Source organism: Anopheles bellator, chromosome 2, assembly GCF_943735745.2.
Source record: "Anopheles bellator chromosome 2, idAnoBellAS_SP24_06.2, whole genome shotgun sequence".
Taxonomy (NCBI): Eukaryota; Metazoa; Arthropoda; class Insecta; order Diptera; family Culicidae; genus Anopheles; species Anopheles bellator.
Window position 1 is genome coordinate 16,011,632 of NC_071286.1, and position 18,884 is coordinate 16,030,515.

Consider the following 18,884-nt stretch of genomic DNA (forward strand, 5'->3'; position numbering starts at 1 on the left):
TTTACGCTGAGGCCGTCTATTTCTACGCACTTTATGTGTCGGTTGCCAACTGGGCACTCCCAGAGTGATATAAAAGCGTGAGACACTGGTGCAAATAAAACGCTGTCCATCAACTTCCGAGCTGCCCACGGACGATCGTGCATCCTTAACGTTAGCATAAAATCTTACTATTACTTCAGCGTTCTTCTCCAGAACCGACGTCGTGGGGCCGGTTTACCGGCCACCAGTAGCTTCTGCAGTAGCTCCGCTTCCCATGCCGCCAAATTTAGAAGACGTCCTACCGGTGAGAGACGAAGATTGATGGATGGATGGGTGTATCAAGTTATGCGCCGCAAACACGAATTGATTGAACCAACTAGTCACTAGTCGAACGGCGTAGCAAGCATAAACAACATAACAATGTTGCATGGAAGTTTTACAGCTAAAACCAAGTCTACATCGCAGGATAAAACTATTCTGGAATCGCAGGATCAGCGCGTCAATAACACTATCGGAGAGCACGAGACAGAGAGCGTGCGGCTTGCGCGCTACACAACGATTAGCAGTACCCTAAAATGGTTGAGTCTAAAAAGTACCTCTATAAATAGTTACGTTCGCGTTCGTAAAGGTTTGGCTCCAATGTAGGTACTACGCGTAGTTGCATCACAACAAATCCAAGAATTTACCGATAAAATGCTTGCTACCTGCACAATTTACAATCACAGCGCGCGCACGACAGAGAGAGCAGAGAGTCGGCAGGAGTGATAAACATGGAGGGACGAAAGCTTCTAGAGAGCACACACAAGAAGGCAGGAAGGTAGGCTTAATCGATCTCCTTTACTTGGCGCTGCGCAGGTTTAGTGGTACCGCCGGTCGTTGGTCCAGCGCTGACGCTAGCGGAACGCTGGAAGATACCAAGCGCCCGCTTGCGGCAGACTGTAAGCCGGCGCGAGCGGAATGGGCTCTTACGGCCGCCACCAAAGCCAGCCAGCCCGGAGCGATCACCGGCACTGTGAACTGTGTCTAGCTGGGCGTGCGTCTCCTGTTCGTGCGACGCCGTGGACGGTTGCCGACTGGCCGGTTCTAGTAGCGAGCCTAGCGAGTACTGCCGAAGCATACGCCGTTCTCATTGACCTACGTTACCCTGAACACACTGTAGACCCGAGCATAGGTGCAGCATGATGATGCTGAGTGCCTGCACGCGTTCGTCGGATTGGCCCGCGAGAAAGGCCACCCTCGTGCCGTCGTGCTGTTGCTGTGGCGCTGCCTTTGCCCTACCATCAGCCAGTTCTTCGAAGGGTGGGCCATTTAGAAGAATGAAAAGTAGAGAAGAAAATAAATGGAATTTAGAATTTGCTTTGTTCACCGCGGGGCTTCACAGTACTGTCAGATGTGTTCGTCTACTATTGTTCCGAGCCAAAATTAAAAAGCCAAAAATGTGTGTATTTAACTTAAAAGCAACCTTTTTGTTTATGTTTATTGCTCTTCCATCAATCGCGAGTATATATTTATCACAATATAGTCATCGTTCATCACTTTGTTAGGATGCTAAAAACAACCCAAACGATCTTGGCGCCCTTTTCGAAACACGTGGTTCCGACGGGCTGGTCGCGGTCAAAGGTTTACAAACCGATCGGTCGACCTACCTTTCCCGCTAGCACTGCCTGCCGCGGTACCGACGGTCACATTGCCGGGCCCGCCATTACTTTCTTTTGGCGCGCTGACCGACGCTGCCTGATTGATGGTTTCGTAGTCCAGTGCTGTGTGCAGTTTGGAAAGCTGCAAAAAGAGCGCAGGGAAGCGAATGAGTTCGGGGCCGCCGGCACACACCCTTCCCGCGGTTGTGCTCCCCCTTGATGCGGTGGCTCACCAGTTTGTTGATCTTGGCCGTCCGCACCTCCGGCTCGCAGTCGGCGTACATGCTTTTGCTGCTGCTCTTGGCCAGCGCCATCAACGCATCGGACGGTCCGTACTCGAGCAGCGGTGCCGTTAGCTCGACGATCTGTTCCGCGCTCAGTTCGTTCACGTCTTCCGGTAGACTTTCGAGGCGCTGCGTAACCAGCACGAACGGGTTGGCGTTCACCGTCGCGAGCGATTGCTTGCGCGGTGTGTGCTGCGGGGTCGGTGGCAAGCTTTTGCTGCTCGGATTGAGGCCGGCCATCGACGGAATCGACAGATTGTTGGCCGAATTGACACGCTTCAGGCCCTGCACGAGCAGATCGCTGAAGCTTTGGCGGTGCGCTTCGAGCTTCGACTTCGGTATCATCTGCTGCTGCTGCTCCTCGGCCACGTCGACAAAGTCCTCGATTTCGATGGTCGGTGAGTCGGCTTCGGTGAGCTTAAATTCGGGCTGCAGTGAACCGGAGGACGACGGCGTCGTTGCTGTCGCGCCCGTCGGCAACACCGAAGACGACGACGACGAAGATGATGGGCGGGTTGATTCCGTTCCGGTCGTCATTTGCGGATTGAACTCATTGGCGGTGCAAACCGTCGAGCTTTGACATTTGTTGATGCACTTTTTGTGGCAACACATCGCACAGTCTCGACACTGCACCGCGTCCTTTAGCCAGATTTTCTTACCACAGTACCCGCACTGAGTCGAACGGTGAAAATGGGTTCGAATAAAGTCGTGTTGCTGCTGCTGATGCGGGGACGCAGCCAACTGCAGCGGAATCTGTTGCACTACGGCAGCCGCGACCTTACCATCCGGCACACTGTCCGTCCGATCTTCGTCGAGCTTATCGGCGGACCCGCGGCTAATCGTGATAAGCTTATGCTTCTTCTCGTCCGAGGTGAGCGCTTTGCTCGGTGTAGCGGTTGCAGAGTTTATCGCCGAGCCGTTCCAAACGAATGAGAGGAGCACATCGCCATAACAGTAATTTTGATCGAATCCGGACTGCATCGATAGGGCGTGATTGGAGCTGCAGAAAGGTAAAAAAAACCACGATTCGATCATGATCACAATACTCAATACTAGGCAAAATAAATGGTCCCTTACACATCAATCGCTTCCGGCGGAAGTAATGGATACTTCTTCAGGTGATGTCCCAGGTGCGATTCGTTGCACTCCAGCAGAATACTGTTGATGGGAATGTTGAGATAGCCGAGCAACCGGTTCTCGTCACTACTCTTCCCGTACACACTCAGATTGAGGTACGAGTAACGTTCCAGCAGCTGAAACGTGCACGGATCGTCCAGCCGTATGAAGGAATTAAACTCGGCGTCGATGGAGGAATGCTGCGGATAGAAGTCCACGTGAGACTTCTTCGACCCGCTGCCAGTACCGCCACCACCGGCGCTGCCGGCCAGCGTTTGATCAGAGAAGCTTCCCCGCGGGAGAAGCTGATCCACGCCAGCCCCTACCGTCGTGATCGAAGGTTTCTTCACCGGCGTCGTACCGGGCGTGTTCGAGTGGCTTGACTCGCCACCACTGTTGTCCTTGGAGTTGCGCCGTACAAGCTTGCGTTCGCGCAACGTACACCCCGCGCTACCGATTTGCACCGCTTCGATGTGCTTCGAAAAGCTAATGTTCAGATTCATATCGATCTCCTCGAAATCTCCATCGTTGTCGTCCAGCAGTGCGTCGTTCTTGATCTGGCCGGCGACGATGCGTTCGATGCGCAGTATAAACATAGGCCGGTTCAACGCTTTAATGATCTTCGCCACGTGATTGATGTTCGTCACCCGTTTGCCCTGTATCGAGAGCAGCACATCGCCACGGCGCAGCTCGGCCTTCGATGCCGGCGTGTTGGGGATGACCGCCTCGATCAGGACTGTTTGGTCGTTTTGCTTGAACATGATACCGATCTGTTGGTTTTTCGCTTTATATATTTCAATATCGAGCGATACGATCATTTGGGCCAAATCCTGCTCCTGCTGCTGCTGGCGCGCAACAACCCACGGCATGTGGGCCAGCGTAAGCGTGCAGTACACGTGTGTCAGCGTGCGAACCGGAGCATTGAGGCGCGATATTTCCGCAATCGACACCTCGAGCGAACCGTTCGGAACAATCTCGTTCAGCTCGTAGTCCTCTTCCACACGGTGGAAGAAAGGTTTGTATCTGTTTCGGGGCGGGAAAGGGAATCGACTGGTAAGCAGCGGAAGAAACGGCGGAAGGGTTCGATCCTGCTTACCTTAACTTGTAGTTCGGTAGTGTATGCTTTCGTCGGATAGCCTTGCGTATCTGATTCGAGATTAGGCTGGTGATGTTGGACTGCATCTGGCGGCCTTGGAAGTGTGACTGCACGTCCAGCTCGACCTTCGGATCGTTGATGAAGCTGAGCGACCAGTGAGTGTACGGTTTGCGGGTAAACTGTAGCCGCGCCATACCGGACACTTGCTTGACGCGCAACGCCAACGATCCCTTCTTTCCAAGCACCATGTCGGCATCGATCGTCAGCCGAAAGTTACCCTCGTAGTGTAGATCGAGTAGCACATCTAGGCTCTCGATGTGACCCTCGTCCGGATGCAAATCCACGGCGTGAAGGCGAAAGTTCTTTATCTCCGGAAATTGGCTGCCCAAATCGAGATCACGAATCTGCAAACGGAGCCCACAGAGTGTTACAAGGTCACGTAGTAGAGATCGGTCGCAAATTACAGTACCTTCAGCTTGTCGAAAAGCTTGCCCGTTGTGGTTTTGCTGATCAGTTCGTCCAGCTCGAGCGATAGCTTGCGGTGGAACCACTTCCGCACACGGTTCGATTGCCGCAGCTCAAAGTACAGGAACTGCAGGATAAGATTGATGGCCATAATCGTTGATTTGCTCTCCTGATCCGGTGCCTTAATGTTCTCCATCAGTGTCTGTAGGATGATACGTCCATAAGGGAAAGAATTAGCGCACATGTTCCGACACAAATGCCGACAGCAAGAATTACAATCAGCGAGTTAATAGAAGTAAATCACAATAATGAACACTAATCAATGTACCGTGGGGGCGAACGGAGAAACCGATCCGCGTGAGAACCAGCGGGATATCCACGTGGCGTTAACGATGTTGTTTGCGCAACCGATAAGGACCAGTAGAGGACCGCACCGCATCATCGTTGCGCGCTCTCAACAGGTTCAATTGCAAAACCATTCGGTTATTAAGGGCTTAATACATAACCAATCAAGCGCCGTTTCATTCACAGCAGGAATAGCCGTCACGGTGTGTCATTGCTGCCATACAGAGGACACCACACAGCAAACTCATGCGATTGTAGGAACAGTTTTTCCGGGAAGGACCAGAGGCGGAATTAATTTTCTCATTATTTTGTTTCCGTCGTCGTGTTCGACAAGCGTGTCCACGCGTGGGAAGGTGTTTCTTGTTCCGGCCCCAACGATACCACACACGTGTCGAGCATGTCAACGCGACGGGTCATCAGGATTTATCATCGCACGGTTCGGTGGGTTTGTGGTACGATTTATGTTTTGCCCACCTGGTTGGTCTTGGCCAACAATGGACGACCATCGGTGCCCTTATTTGGTTGGAAGCATCGTTAGGCACCTCTAAGGACGAAGCTTGGTAAATTATAAGCCTTAACGTTTATTGGTATAACAGGCAGAACATTAACTAAGCGACACAGACGACCACCGACCGACCCCGAGAGAGTCCTTTCGGCAAGCTACAATTTGGGTTTAAACGGGTGGCAGCCACGATAAGTTATCTTTCCCGAAGTAACAAGTTTACCGCGAAACGCAAACGTAATGACCCCGAGGCGCTTTCGGTATTTATGTACCAGAACGAGTTCGTGGGAGCAATTAATTAGGCCATCTTGACGACGGAAACGAGGTTTATACTAAGAACCGGTAACAACGGTGTTCATACTTCCGCTTGGCCACCTCTTGATCCATAACGGTTCCGAGCAAAGGGTAATCAAATGTTTTAATTTGATGTAATTCCAAAGAACTGACTTTCCAAGCGTAACGAAACATTGAATCCTTTTGAAGGATCCTTTATCCGGCTGGAGTTATTTGAAAATTGCCCGGGCAACCTTTAGAATCGTCAGCAAAGTCAACGCGGTACCGACAGCCACAGCGGTGACTATCGACACGCTCTTGGCCAGATTCGCAATTTGGCCTCCACCAGCGCCACCGACACATGTTCGTAGTTGCGCCATCCGAGCACGGACGGCGGCACAGTCACATTTGAAGATTTCCTCGATAGACGGATGTTTGAACGCTTGCAGTGCGCGCCATATCATCTTCCCATGGAGCGTTCGATTCCGGTCATACACTCTGTCACCGTCCATGTCTTCCAGTATCGCCACGTTTCGGTTACCGGCCTGATTGAGCACGACGAACGACTCGGAGACGAGCAACACGTGGTGCGATTCGTTCAGCGATGGCCGAGCAGCGATGCAGCGATCGATGTCCACGCGCACGTTTTCCAGGAAAAAGGACACACATCCATCCGGAGCGATCAGAAATTGTAGCGAGCCGATGATTTTGTGACCACAGTGTAGCTCCAGCCAGCCTTCGATGGCTGTGGTCGAGTTTCGCTGCCACTGCGTTTGGCACCACCCGGTAATGCAATGATACTCCGTATTCCGTAGTGTATTCTCGCGCGGCAACTTGGGATCAGTAAAGTCCACAATTATGTCGATGGGGGACAGAAGTTGCAACAATCGGTCGGTCATGATCACGGAAGCGTTCATGTCCGGCTGGACTGTCACTTTGACCGGGCACTGGGCTATAGCTGGAGGCGGAGCCGGTAGAGTCACTTGTGTTGATGGTGCATCAATTTCGGTCTCCTCCATGATTTGTCCCCGTACGAGGATGATACCAATGAGCAGGTGATAAAACACTACCAGCACAAGAGTAAGGTCGAACCTCATTCTGATGCAGAACCAACATCAACCGTTCTTCTGGGGCGAGTGTCATATCGGCGAATCCTCAATCTTGGCCAGCTCCTGAGCATAAGGGCATGATTGGAAAATAATTGAGCAGTACAGCACCCGACCGATCCGGCGCCACTGCCCTAGAAGTAAATTTGTTTAACATTACCATAAAAATAACACGAACGTGGTTGATGCCCATTTAATGGCTAAATTGATTCCAGGACATCGAACGTCATTCCGGTCGGTTAGGTTCACTCGGATGTGATGCAAATGACTGAATAGGTAATTGCGTGTCGCATTTCGGCAGTCTCCGTTGACCAATTTGTTGGTAAACTTCTCGTTACCGGTAAGTTGTTTATACCAAACCCACACTCCGAATTGAAGGGAGTTGGATCGTTTAACTTAGATTCCGCCACGTTCCGCAGTTTTCATCTGCTGTCTCCCGGCTCCCCAAAACGGGGTGCTGAAGTGAGAGTTAAATCGTAAACTGAACGGGGCTGCCGGTCGCCTGTTGGCGGTCAACGCCGGTCGAGGTCAGCGCAGTAAAACGCAAAGTATTAGCGACCCGGGCAAACGTATCATCTCTCAGTGGGAAGAAGCAAACCGGAAAGAATTCAAATTACGAACCAAGGTGTTGGCACCTGCCGGCCACTCGTAGCGCGTGGTGCCATAAAACCCCGGCACAGGAGTACTAAAATCAAGTTTCCTCGAATGGTACAAATGGACGCTACGGCTACAGTCATCACCCGGCCAGGTTTTATCAATCTGCAAGAGCGAAGGTAGTAAATCCAAATTATAAACAGCCGTCCGGCGCTGTTGATGGCGACAAGCGAAATGAAGCGTGTAATGAGCACGGCCAAGCCCGAGGAGTTATGTTTCTTTTCCGCCGGAATTGATGCTCAAAGCGCACTGAAGTGAGCCAGTTTAACGATGTTTGTCAAACTGCCAACTAGTTCTAACGAAGTAGCGCCACGTTCACTGGTGACAAACGGTTACCGGGAGATAACGTGCCGTTCCCTGGGTGTAGGGAGCTAGAGCCAGAAGGCTTACGAAGGCCGGTCCAGCTACTAGAAAGCTTCAAATATAAAACTCTAAGTTCAAAACAGAACGATGGACGTGACGTGTTACAGCAAGTTTATTGTAAAAACAGATTGGATTACTTGCCAAACTTCAATTAAGGTTCTCGTTTAATTACAAACTCAAACTAGAGCCACGTGGACTGAAAAGGTTCAAAGGCTTCCCGAACTCACGTATTAAAACTCTTCCACAGAAGAGTTGGTGAGATGAAACAACCGAGAAGCGGAACACAGAGTCGAAGGTCCGAAGGGAGTGCATAATCACATAGTCGAACACAGAAAAGGTAAAGACCAAAGGGGCAGGGCTTCGTTCTTTTCTGTAAATTTTTGAAGCCTCAAGTGAGTTGAGCAGTCGAAGCAGTGCGCTGTCTTCTGCAGCACTCAAGCGGACTTATTGTGGCCACCGTCAGATGCACTCCATTGTGCTGCTGCACACGGTTGCATTGCGGTTGCAAACAGGTTGGTTGTTGACAGGTGGAGTTGATGGATTTTATTTTACCAAAATTTCCCCAAAAGGCAGGAATGTACTGGTGAATCAGTGTCAGTGTTGACAGCTGACGCAACGGAGCGATACCGGGCATCATTTGCGTTCAAAATGCTTCCACCAATGCTTGGCCTCTACAGAAAACATGGCCAATATCGACGATATTGTGCTGTGCTTCATCGGTTAACAGCAAACCAGAGCCCACCCACTTGTGGCCAAGAATAGGCTCAACAGCGTCATTCTTCCTCCGCCGGGCTGAGTGGAGGCTGCGAGGACTCTAAAGTCCTCGGCGAACACTCCACAGGACGGGGATGGATGATTGGGTGCTTGCTACGAGTTGCTGGCATAGTTCCGCTTAAGGCTTCCGAAAACTTTGCTCCCGACGAACACTGAATCAGTGGCACACGACGTTCGGTTGGCTTGAAACTTGTTCCGGTACGCTTTTCTGCTTTTCTCTCGTACAGGGACCTCTCGGGGGGCTCTTATTCCAAAAGGACAAAGAGAACGCCCGAAAAGAACGCCAACCAGCCTGGGCTTTCGGCGGAGGCCACAGGTTCGGCCCACACTATTCTCGGCTACGTGTGCCTTTTGTGGTGAGTTTCTCGGTTCACTTTTTGCTCGTGGAATTTTTATAAAGAGGATCAATTTTCCACTTTCCAACCTACGAGTTGCTCTGCCTTACGGTGGTAGCGATCCAAGAATTAAAGACAGAGACTAAAAATATCGGGCGCTTCGCCTTGATTTCAACTTAATTCCACGGCCCACAGGAGCGGAACACAAATAGGGCATCGAAAGCCTGATGCATAATCGTCCTTTAATGGCTCTGTCATGCGAATGGCTTCATAATCGGCGATGGAGATGAATGGGAGAATTTTCGCTGCGCCCCTTTTCAACTCTTTCGCTCAGGTTTGTCCAGACTCTGTGGCCGACCGGTGCCGGATGGTGGCAGATTTCACCTTAGCACCTTTCACCGACCTCGACCCAACTCTAATGGTGCCAGCGCCGTGCATCTATACCGACCGGGCAGTTCATTAAAGCGAGACATGTTCTCGTTCCTCTCGACCCTGGTTCTGACCCTCTGGGGCTCATCCTGATCCCAGCAGAATGAATCGTAAATTACGTTTTCGATTATTCATATTTTACAATCTTGTGGTGAATAAATTTTGCACCTCACAATCGACAAGCTGTGAAGTATTTGTGAAATCCTCTGAAAGTGTTCGAACGGGTTATCCATCTCGTTGCTAAGTCGTTGCGGTAGCCGAACAATATAATTACGTTATCCACAAGGTATTTGAGTCGTAAACAAAGGTGTTAATAGACACAAGCCGCGGACGGATAAGCACGTTTCAAGCTTCATTCGCTCCAAAGACAACAGCACAATCCGAAGGCCGACGCAGCGTTTAGCAACTCCAATTTATTATTGGAGCACGACAGGACATAAATTTCCAACCCCATCCGCAATGCCCCAAAATCAGGACCACTTGTCGTGCCCGGGGGAAATTTGTGGGGTTGACGTACTAATGAAAAAGCGAAACAACCGAACGCTATCAATTGCGCTACCGTTTGCGCAGCGGCCCGGGCCCGAATCAGTGGGTGGCGGTAGTAGACAATCGAAGAAAAGAAAACAAAATTACGCCCAAAACACACTCCAAATGGGGCCAAACGTACCCACGAGCCGGGCGCCCGGAGTGCGTCATTTGACCGGAACGGAACAACGATGGTTGTGTTTCGTCAACGGGCCCCGTCGGCAGAAGTTGCCAATCCAACCAGTCCACCTTCCGTGGCGACAATCTGCTGGAAGATAGAAAGGAGGGGACCGAAAGTAGGTCACCGGTACCCGTGCGTATTGTTTGGATCCATCGTCCGTCTTTTCCGCCAACCGTGCCTTGGTGGTACATTTCCACCCAACGAAGAGCGACACCCGAAATACTCAAACCGACCAATTCTGAGAAGGGAAGTTTGCTTGTGCAGTAACAGCGTTTAACCGGCAAGAGATTGGTGCATGGCAGCAGCAGGACTTACATCGGGCAGGATGTACCGCTCGCTGAACGCGGATTTCCTCTGGTTCTCCTGCTCCTGGTCCAGTTCCGGCAGACGGAAGTATCTCACGAACGCGTAGTATTGTATCAGCAGCATTAGCACGGCCCCAATCACGCACGACATCAGGCAGAACAGCAGCAGATTAAGTAGATCCATCTTTAAGGCTCGCGTTTCTCGATTCGTCGACCGTAATCCCTCGCCCGGGGAAGATTGTCCGTTTTGCGGTGCGAGCTTTGTTTTCGCTTTTCTCAACGCGGGCTTCTTTCTCTGTGGAACGCTACAATTCGCTGGCAAGGGCTCTGCTGGGGTGCAGCTATGCTATGCACAGGACACTTTCACTTCAGGTCGCACGAAAACAAAGGGCCGCCACTCAGGTGCTGCAATCTGTGCACCTTTTTCAATGCACTTTCGAGTGGCACTTCGCGCGAGGACATTATTTATTCAACACCCGCGGCTGCCGTGTTTCGTTTCGGCCATTGCATTTGGGGAAACTCCATTTTTTCGCTGCACTCTTAACACAGAACACAGATGAGCAGATGAGCTGCAGGAGCTGGCCAAACACTCACAGCTTATTGCACATTCCGGTGCGTTTGGTGGAAGGATGCGCGCTCCCAGCTTCACAGTGCCGTGTTTAAAGGACGAATCACCAACCAAAGTGCGGCAAGAAGCGGATTTTGCGAGATTTTGATTTTGATTTTGCGCTGTTTTGATGTTTTGATGTTTTGACAGTTCGAACGCAAAGTTTGACAGTTCCCCACAGCCGCGTTTGCGGGATCGGCGGCGCGCTTGTGTTGGTTTCATCGCGCCGACACTCACACACGCGCAGGCTGCGTGAAGTCAGGTTCGAAAGTCAGCTCGCGGGCAGAAAGTTCAGGTTTTGTCTTCGGGTTTTCGTAGCTTGAATCGGGTTTTCGACCAGTTTGCGTTTGAACTGTTATACACGTCATTGAACTGTGCTACGCGACCAACCGTCTCTGGTTTAAACAGGATGTTTTATTTTTATTCAAGTTTCTCCCGCAGGTTCTTCTTCGTCGGAAATATCGCTAAATATAAAATAGTGAAAAAATTTACAAATGCTGTGAACGCGTCCGAATCCGTGCCGCTCGTGCTCGATGCACATTTTGCATACAATTTTGCAACTAATAATCAACCTCAAATACTAACTGCCTCTGCGGCAATAGATTGCGAAATTTCGATTGTATATTTATCGCCCTCTGCTTTGCCGTGTCCCCGCCGAAGCGACGCGGTAGTGGTTCCAACGGTAAGTTTATGATCACCTAATATTTTCGATTTTATTATGAACATCACATTTTGCGGTTTGTATGTTTGTCTCGATTTGCGCGCGTGAAATTTAGTATTAATTTGCGTAGTCGATGGCAACTTGCTACGTTGACCAATTGTTTTAATCACTGTTTTACTACTAGCAAACCCAATCGTAGCCAGTGCTCCTTGGCCATGGAACAAAACTGGCTCTACGCGAACAGTTTCTAACTAAAAACCCCGAAATGGCCACGGAATTGCTACAGTAACAGCTTGAAAACGGATCCGTAACTAGCACGGCGCGCCACGAAAACGCCGCTGCAGTATGGGCGAGTGGCAGTAGTATGAGATATTTCGCGTTTGCAAATTCGTAAGTAAGTTCCTTACTGTCTATTGACTCTAAGTTTCCGGTAAGCCGAGCATGCATCTGAGAGGACAATGAGAGTGGCGAATCGTTTGCATTTTCCGAGACTTCCGTTTGCGCTAATGCAAAGAACAAACAAATTTAGCAACATGTGGTTCGATTAGTTTGCTTTTTCGCTGTCCCAAATTTCTGGTTTATAGAAAAAAGTTATCGATTAACCAATTCGTTACTAGCGTTTAGCCGATTAAAAAGCAATCGAATGAGGACTCCAACTTGTGGCCTCTCTACCAGCGCTGGAAATTTAACCAATCATCACTTGAAGAAGACTTGAAATGTCCGCGGCCTAGGATGCTTCTACTACTTTCAATTTTTTTGGATGCTTTTCCTCGTAATTTATGTAAATTCATCGCCGCATTCTCTGGCTATGTTTCCTACTGCACTACTGTTAATAGCATGCCCATATGTACAGATGTGCTGTCCTGTTTGCTTACCAATCGGCACCTAATTCGCTTGACTACGATAGAGTGTGTTGAAATTGAATTTGTTTAGCTAATGTGGAATATTCAATTGCGTCCTGTATGCGGCGCACACTTTCACCGGTGCCGGCGGAGTCACGTTTGTCGTAATTATTGTAATGCTTGAAGAACATTTCTGTTTCGGATTGGCGGTTTGTTTGGACACCCTTCGCAAGGGCAGCAGCAGCAGCTCAATGTCGCATTATGTGTTTAGTTCTATTCTAGATTGCTGCAAGTAAGAGGTCGCTTTGAACTAGCTTAGTTTGACTAGCACTAAATTGGTTGATTTAGCTAATATCTAAAAGTTATCTTATCACTTTCCAGTTGTTGTTTTGTATTTGTTGTTTTTTGTTTCAAATTTGCTGTTGCATAATTTTTCCTTCATAACTGCTTGCTCATAACTCTAGTGGCTCTGCTATGTTTGTTCCTTTTCAATGGAGTTTATGTTTTGCTCGGGATTGAAACGCAATCTTGAACATCGTCAACTCGCCCCCCATCCCCCACTCGCTTCCTGGTGGCGATCGATTGCGAATCGAACCGGTAATATCATAACGTAACAAACATCAAAACTTCGATTGTATCGCCGCTCTGCCGGGCATGCCTCGGTGTGGTGCGTTACCGTTAAACGCAATTCTGCTTTTGGACGACAAAATTAGTGTTTGTTTTAATTTCACTCGATGGCCACCCTTTTGTTGCCACCATTGGTTTTCAAGAAGTTGGCCGCTGACCATCGTACGTTCACCGCACTTTTCTTACGTTAAGCGTTAATGATTGTTTACGATGAAAGTTATACAAGTTCAAAACAATAGTCTCATTAGCAACCCCTTACGACGCCGACGCCATTTTGGTTTCATAACTGATGAATTTCGTAACATGTGTTAAAGCTTGTATTTAAACTCTGTTCCGTGAGAATGTCTAGCAACTATATAAAAAACAGTTATTATACCTTTCTTCCAGTTTAGTGGTTGTTTTGTCTTGTAATACTTTTCAAGTGCAAAAGCATGATGTGTAATTTAGTTTGCATTAATTGTTCTCTATCGGTGATTTGTTTATAGTTTTTACATTATTTGCTTCTCCATGGAGTTGGATGGAAATCTAGTAACACTAAAACAAGCAAACACTAACGAAAACGTCCACTACGCTGGCGGAACTCATCAACATCGTGTAACAGAATGGTTGTAGAGCATATCGACTAAAGGTGTGCAGATGCTTTTCAGCTTTTAACCGTACACAGTGTGCTGCATTGATATGATTGTTGTCTGGTGTAACAAAACTACCGAAACTGATTTATGACCAACAATTCGCTCAAACTACTAACCCTTAACTTGCCAAGTGTCTTCCCATGCCCTTGTGCTACTTTTGCTAGAAGAATGCATTAACCGTCTGGTATTCTAATCAATTCCTACAATCAACTACCCGCGTTTGTCAATGATACTTTGAAGAATATATTCTCTACACTAGACGCTCGAATGTATGTTCGTTGATATTGCCTTTCTGCAATACACTCCTTAATGGGCCTCTGCGAATTCTAAAAGCCTGCTGCTAAACAATGGCATTTGAATGCAAAGTAAGATGTGACAATTGTGATTAGTAAAGTACTAGCAACAGCCCTGATTCGAAACGACAACCAAACCATAGTTGAAATACAATAGAATCAGAATTTATAAGCAACAACCTGGCCCATGAAGCAATATTGGAACTAGTTCAACAAACAATCGCTAGCTTCGGCGAATCGCTAGCTAGCGGCCATCAGCAACCAAAGAAATAGATATCGGAGTAAATGTGTACCGTTTGCGATTTTCAAGTAGAGTCTCTACTATTTTGGCTTAGATATTGCTTTCTTTTTCCGCCGGTGCCGTGTACTTGCCTAGTGTTTGGTAGAGTAAACGAGAGAGAGAGAGGGGGAGAAGTGATGGAAACGTTTCGAGTTGGGCCGACTATCGCTGTCTACTACGAAACACGAGTTACCGTTGCCTACTACTACTAGAGTGTCCTAATTTCATCTCACAATGATTTGACTGGATGGAACCGATGCTTATACGTTTCGATAGTTATAGCTACGCGAACGCTTTCCACGCCCCCGATCGGACAAATCGCTTCGATCGGGTGCGTCCGCCCTTCCAGGAAGCTTCCCTAGCCCTGGCTTCCCTAACCACTAACCGGAGTTCATCACAAGCGGCTACAGCATCGCCAGTGGCCAACGCGTAATGATGCACGACGACTGCACGGTGTGTTGGAGGCTGGCGTACAGCCGGCACCGATCTACGACTCGGGAAGGGCCGCCGCCGCCGCCACCGGATGGCGGGATGGGGATGGGGACGCAGGACTGCCAGCCGGGTCGGCCGGCCACGGCACGGCGGATATGCTCGGTAATGGCTGCTGGTTTGGCAGTGGAGTTCGATAGTTGGATTGATTTCGTTGTATTCGCGGCGTGCTAGCACCAGTCGCCCTCGTCCGACTCGGAGTAGATCGAGTGCATGCCCACCTTCGGCTTGTAGCCGTTCAGGGCGGACGCCCCGAACGAGCTGCCGCCCGTGCGCCCGAGCGTGTACAGATGCTCATACGACAGGGGCTCCACTCTGTGTGCCGGAAAGGGGAAGTGGACATCCTGGGATTAGAGCCCGTGCCGGCACGTAGGACCTTCGTACGTACCTCTCGTACTCGGTGTCGCGGGCCGAGTCGCGGGCCCGCTCCAGTTCGCGCTCGATCTCGAACAGCTCCCGTTCCGTGTCGCGGAACACGTAGCGTGACCCGTAGTCCCGCTCGCGCTCCCGGACCCGCTCCCGTTCCCGGTCCCGTTCGCTCTCGGTGTGGTGGTAGATGCGAGGATCGCGCGGGATATCCCCCCGCGAGCCCGGCAACGAATGAACACTGTACGGCAGGGTGTGAGTGTTTAGCGAGAGATGCAGGTTTTGCTGTTTCGGAAGGAACCAAGAACCAGGAGTTGAGGTTAGGCGCGCGGCCCGGTGACGTAATCGAGAGGACCTGGCTTACATGCGTGGGGCTCGTGTTGAGCTGCGGGAAGTTGATGTTGGTCGATTTCAGCTGGAGCGTCGTCGGTTTGATTGGTCGTGGTGGCAGTCTCCGTCCGAAGTCCCGATGTGATTGTAATACTGGGTACGTGTGCTGGATGTACGGTCTCGTCACTGGATTAGACGGAGACGGAGAGAGAGAGAGGGGAGAGAGAGCGAGACACATCGGGCGGTCAGTGAGGGGTGGCTGGGTGGGGCGGTTCGCTCGATCGATAGTCACCGATTTCTTCGCGGTACCGGTCACGTTCCCGTTCTCTCCACTCCTGCAGCCGTGCCGGACTCGGGGACCGCGAGCGCTGGCCGAGGCTAGTCGTACCGTACGGGTGTATTCTACGATTGCACCGATGGTGGGCACTGATCTGCGTATCCAGGCGGCTGGGCGACGGCGAACGTGCCGGACTGGTGGCTACGGACCAGGAACCTTTATGTTACAAAATGTCAAACCTATGTACAGTGTGTTTCGTGTGGGTCGTTTTTGCTTGCTGTTTTGGCAGTCATATTTATTTTCATGATCACGATCATCACCGCGCCGCGCCCGTGGTCCCGGCCCAGGAACGGGGACCACGAATTTAAGCGCGCGAAAACGGGGCGCAAGTCAGCGATCGATCGGCAGTTCGATCGTCCCGCTGACGTCACCAATGAAACCAATCATGCGTGTGGTGGGTACAAATCATGGCGCCAAATGCTACCAACTCATGCCGAACGCTGCAGGAAGCATTCCGTGCAATGGAGCCCGGTTGCAAATAATTTTCGTTCGGTACCGGTTTTGCGGGGCTCTCATTCGGGCTGCTGCTTCCGTGTGCTAAAAGGTCGTGTTGGTAAAGTGTAACTGTTTCGCTAGTTTCTAAATTGAATGCGCTAAGCAATGGCTAGACAGAACGTATCTCTACGGCGAGCTAAACGGACATTCGGACAGAACGGAACGCACGGGACAGGATACCGTTAGAGGGGGGCTACTGCTTCGCTACTTCATTCGATGAGTTTGCCTAGCCTAGTGAGATGCGGGGTTTACTGCGGTTCTCTAAGGGAGCATCCCTAAGGGATCAGTAAGGACGCCGCCGGCCGGTATGGTAGCTACAACTATCATGGAAAATAAATATCGCATAACAGGACCGTTTGAGTGCCGAAGGTGCGGCACGAGAAGCACGGGCACGCCGCTGGGCGGAGTGCCCGTGCCGTCTCGCGCCCGTGTCAGTAAGTGAACGGGGAAATGAACAATTGAAGCGTGAAGATGATACCTCTATGATATCTACCGCCATAGCCATGCCCATAGTGGTGCCTACCGATAAGATGATCGCGCCGTGCGATCTCCACCACGTTCGACACCGTCTCCGAGAAGCCGATATCGTGGTGGAGATGCCGGGGACTTGGCGAACGCTCCAGCGCCGATCCGCGTCTAGAGGAATCGGGGGGGAAATAAGAAACGCGCGATATTACCGAGCAGCTCCATCCTGCCCACTCTGCCACCCGTACTTACTGAAGGCTGGGTGATCGCACGTGTCCGTTCCGTTGGTCCGGATGCAGATGACCGTCGTCCAGGTACGGTTCCTGTATCTCGTGAGCCTTGTGCTCCTGCAGCTCCGGTTCGAAGTCGTAGCGGGCGCCCTTGTTGTTGCGCCACGTTTCCAACATCAGGATGCCGGCGTACAGTTTGCCGACCGTCATCTTGCCCGTGTTCAGCACACCGTTCGGTGGAACCAACAGATCCACCATCTTCTTCGCCTGTATCGGCCAGATTTGCTTGATCGTTTGGCGCAGCTCACTGTCCGCTTGATCCATCTCCTCCGCTAGTGAGGGTGAGAAAAACGAGGATTAACGCTGGGTGGTTCGGGACCCAAGCTGACCCCCTTACCCGGGCGCATCTTGATGCTTAAATTCTCTCGGATCAACGCAAACAGTGTGGTCGTGAAGCCCACACGGCCCTCCTCGTCGACCGGCATGTTCATGCGGATGAGCTTCTTGTAGGCCAACCGATTGGGGCACTTGTTGCCGAACCCGAGTGGTGGTGCCATGTTCTTCAGCATATCGTACATCTCGGTGTAGTGCAGCTTACCACTGAGAAATGGGAAGTGAACGTTTCAATCAGCCTACGAAACCTCCGAAGATCCAGCAAGACACTTACGATGCCGACGGGTCGTACTCGGCCCAGATGCGCACAAACTCGTCCAGGTGGTGGGCTCCCAATATGCTGGAATCTCGCGTCAGGTAATCAAAATTGTCCATAATGACGGCGACGAACAAGTTCAGCATCTGCAAAGAGGCAAAGGTAAGAAGTCCCAGCGCATCTGAAACGGTCCGCCTACAGGCGCTAGGCAGGCACCCTACCAGAAAGGAGCAGAAAAAGATGAACGACACAAAATAGCCGTACGCCAGCGTGGACCCACAGGTTTCGTTCGGTTTGTTCGCCCGAGGATCACAGGGTCTTCCCTTCAGGCACGCCAACATGATGTTCGGCCAGGACTCACCGGTGGCGCATCTAAAAAAAGGCGGAAAGCAACTCTCTGATTAGAGGACGGAACGGGTACCTTAGTCGGAAGTCAGGCCTACCGAAATAGTAACATTAAACCATCGAGGAACGACCGGAAGTTGTTGTGACGACTGATGGCGGTATCGGGATCTAGCTCTATATTTCCAAACACCTGGATCCGGTTGGATGAGTCAGAAAACGAATGGCGTTCAAAGCAAGGACAATAAAAAAAGTGACGCTTGACCGCCTGCATACCTGCATTCCGATAATAGCGTAGATAAAGAACAGCATAGCAATCAGCAGGCAAACGTAGGGCAGTGCTTTGAAGGATTGGACAAAAGTCCAGAGGAGAATACGGATGGTGTCACCTTGGCGCAGCAGCTTAATTAAACGGGCAGCACGGAACAGCCGAAGAAACCCGACGTTGAACGAGTTTTCCTGGAAAGGGACACCAGGCATTACTCCTGCAACCGGCAGTGCCAACGGCCACCCATTTGACGTACCCAAAGTAGCAGGATCAGCGCATCCACGATGCTACCGATGACGGTGATCAGATCGAACACATTCCAAGCGTCTTTAAAAAAGTTCTACAAAGAAGAGCGACATGGTGATGGTGTACCACGGCACGGACAGAGGCCCCACACTTACCCTTGCGCCGAACCCAATGATCTTCAGGACCGTCTCCACGCTAAACATTCCGGTGAATATCATGTTCAGATACTTCATGAAGTTTTCCAGCTTTTTGTTCTGATCGTGACACTGTGAACGGCGGAAGGCGAGGCAGAAGGGATGGAATTAACTACCCGGCTGAGACCGGCGAAGCATGGCGTACCTTCATCATCAGCAGCA

The 18,884-nt window shown here is 50.6% G+C and overlaps 2 protein-coding genes across 2 annotated transcripts in view; both read right to left on the reverse strand.

The window, feature by feature from the left end:
• Positions 1 to 879: 879 nt before the first annotated feature.
• LOC131212759 (PDZ domain-containing protein 8) lies at positions 880 to 10,601 on the reverse strand. The gene is made up of 7 exons (XM_058206761.1): positions 10,380 to 10,601; positions 4,582 to 4,779; positions 4,113 to 4,516; positions 2,978 to 4,039; positions 1,850 to 2,900; positions 1,626 to 1,758; positions 880 to 1,269 (listed from the first exon to the last, which is right to left on the reverse strand). The coding sequence occupies exons 1-7, from the start codon at positions 10,551 to 10,553 to the stop codon at positions 1,106 to 1,108; spliced, it is 3,186 nt and encodes a 1,061-aa protein (XP_058062744.1). The 5' UTR covers positions 10,554 to 10,601; the 3' UTR covers positions 880 to 1,105.
• Positions 10,602 to 14,970: 4,369 nt separating this feature from the next.
• LOC131208584 (voltage-dependent calcium channel type A subunit alpha-1-like) overlaps positions 14,971 to 18,884 on the reverse strand; it is a 10,601-nt gene continuing 6,687 nt past the window's right edge. Inside the window, exons 12-25 of the mRNA XM_058201382.1 lie at positions 18,868 to 18,884; positions 18,684 to 18,794; positions 18,539 to 18,622; positions 18,291 to 18,473; positions 18,116 to 18,207; positions 17,894 to 18,044; positions 17,691 to 17,818; positions 17,421 to 17,623; positions 17,046 to 17,355; positions 16,807 to 16,964; positions 15,789 to 15,989; positions 15,531 to 15,682; positions 15,189 to 15,451; positions 14,971 to 15,115 (exon numbers count right to left, since the gene is read on the reverse strand). The exon at positions 18,868 to 18,884 is cut by the window's right edge and continues 148 nt beyond it. Of these exons, the coding sequence (XP_058057365.1) occupies positions 14,971 to 15,115; positions 15,189 to 15,451; positions 15,531 to 15,682; positions 15,789 to 15,989; positions 16,807 to 16,964; positions 17,046 to 17,355; positions 17,421 to 17,623; positions 17,691 to 17,818; positions 17,894 to 18,044; positions 18,116 to 18,207; positions 18,291 to 18,473; positions 18,539 to 18,622; positions 18,684 to 18,794; positions 18,868 to 18,884 (2,198 nt within the window). The remainder of the gene's footprint in view (positions 15,116 to 15,188; positions 15,452 to 15,530; positions 15,683 to 15,788; positions 15,990 to 16,806; positions 16,965 to 17,045; positions 17,356 to 17,420; positions 17,624 to 17,690; positions 17,819 to 17,893; positions 18,045 to 18,115; positions 18,208 to 18,290; positions 18,474 to 18,538; positions 18,623 to 18,683; positions 18,795 to 18,867) is intronic.

Coding starts and splice junctions, on each gene's coding strand:
- LOC131212759 (XM_058206761.1), bottom strand. CDS start 10,553: ATGGATCTACTTAATCTGCTGCTGTTCTGCCTGATGTCGTGCGTGATT. Junction 4,517..4,581: donor AGCTTTTCGACAAGCTGAAG/GTACTGTAATTT, acceptor CTCCGTTTGCAG/ATTCGTGATCTCGATTTGGG. Junction 2,901..2,977: donor CCGCCGGAAGCGATTGATGT/GTAAGGGACCAT, acceptor ACCTTTCTGCAG/CTCCAATCACGCCCTATCGA.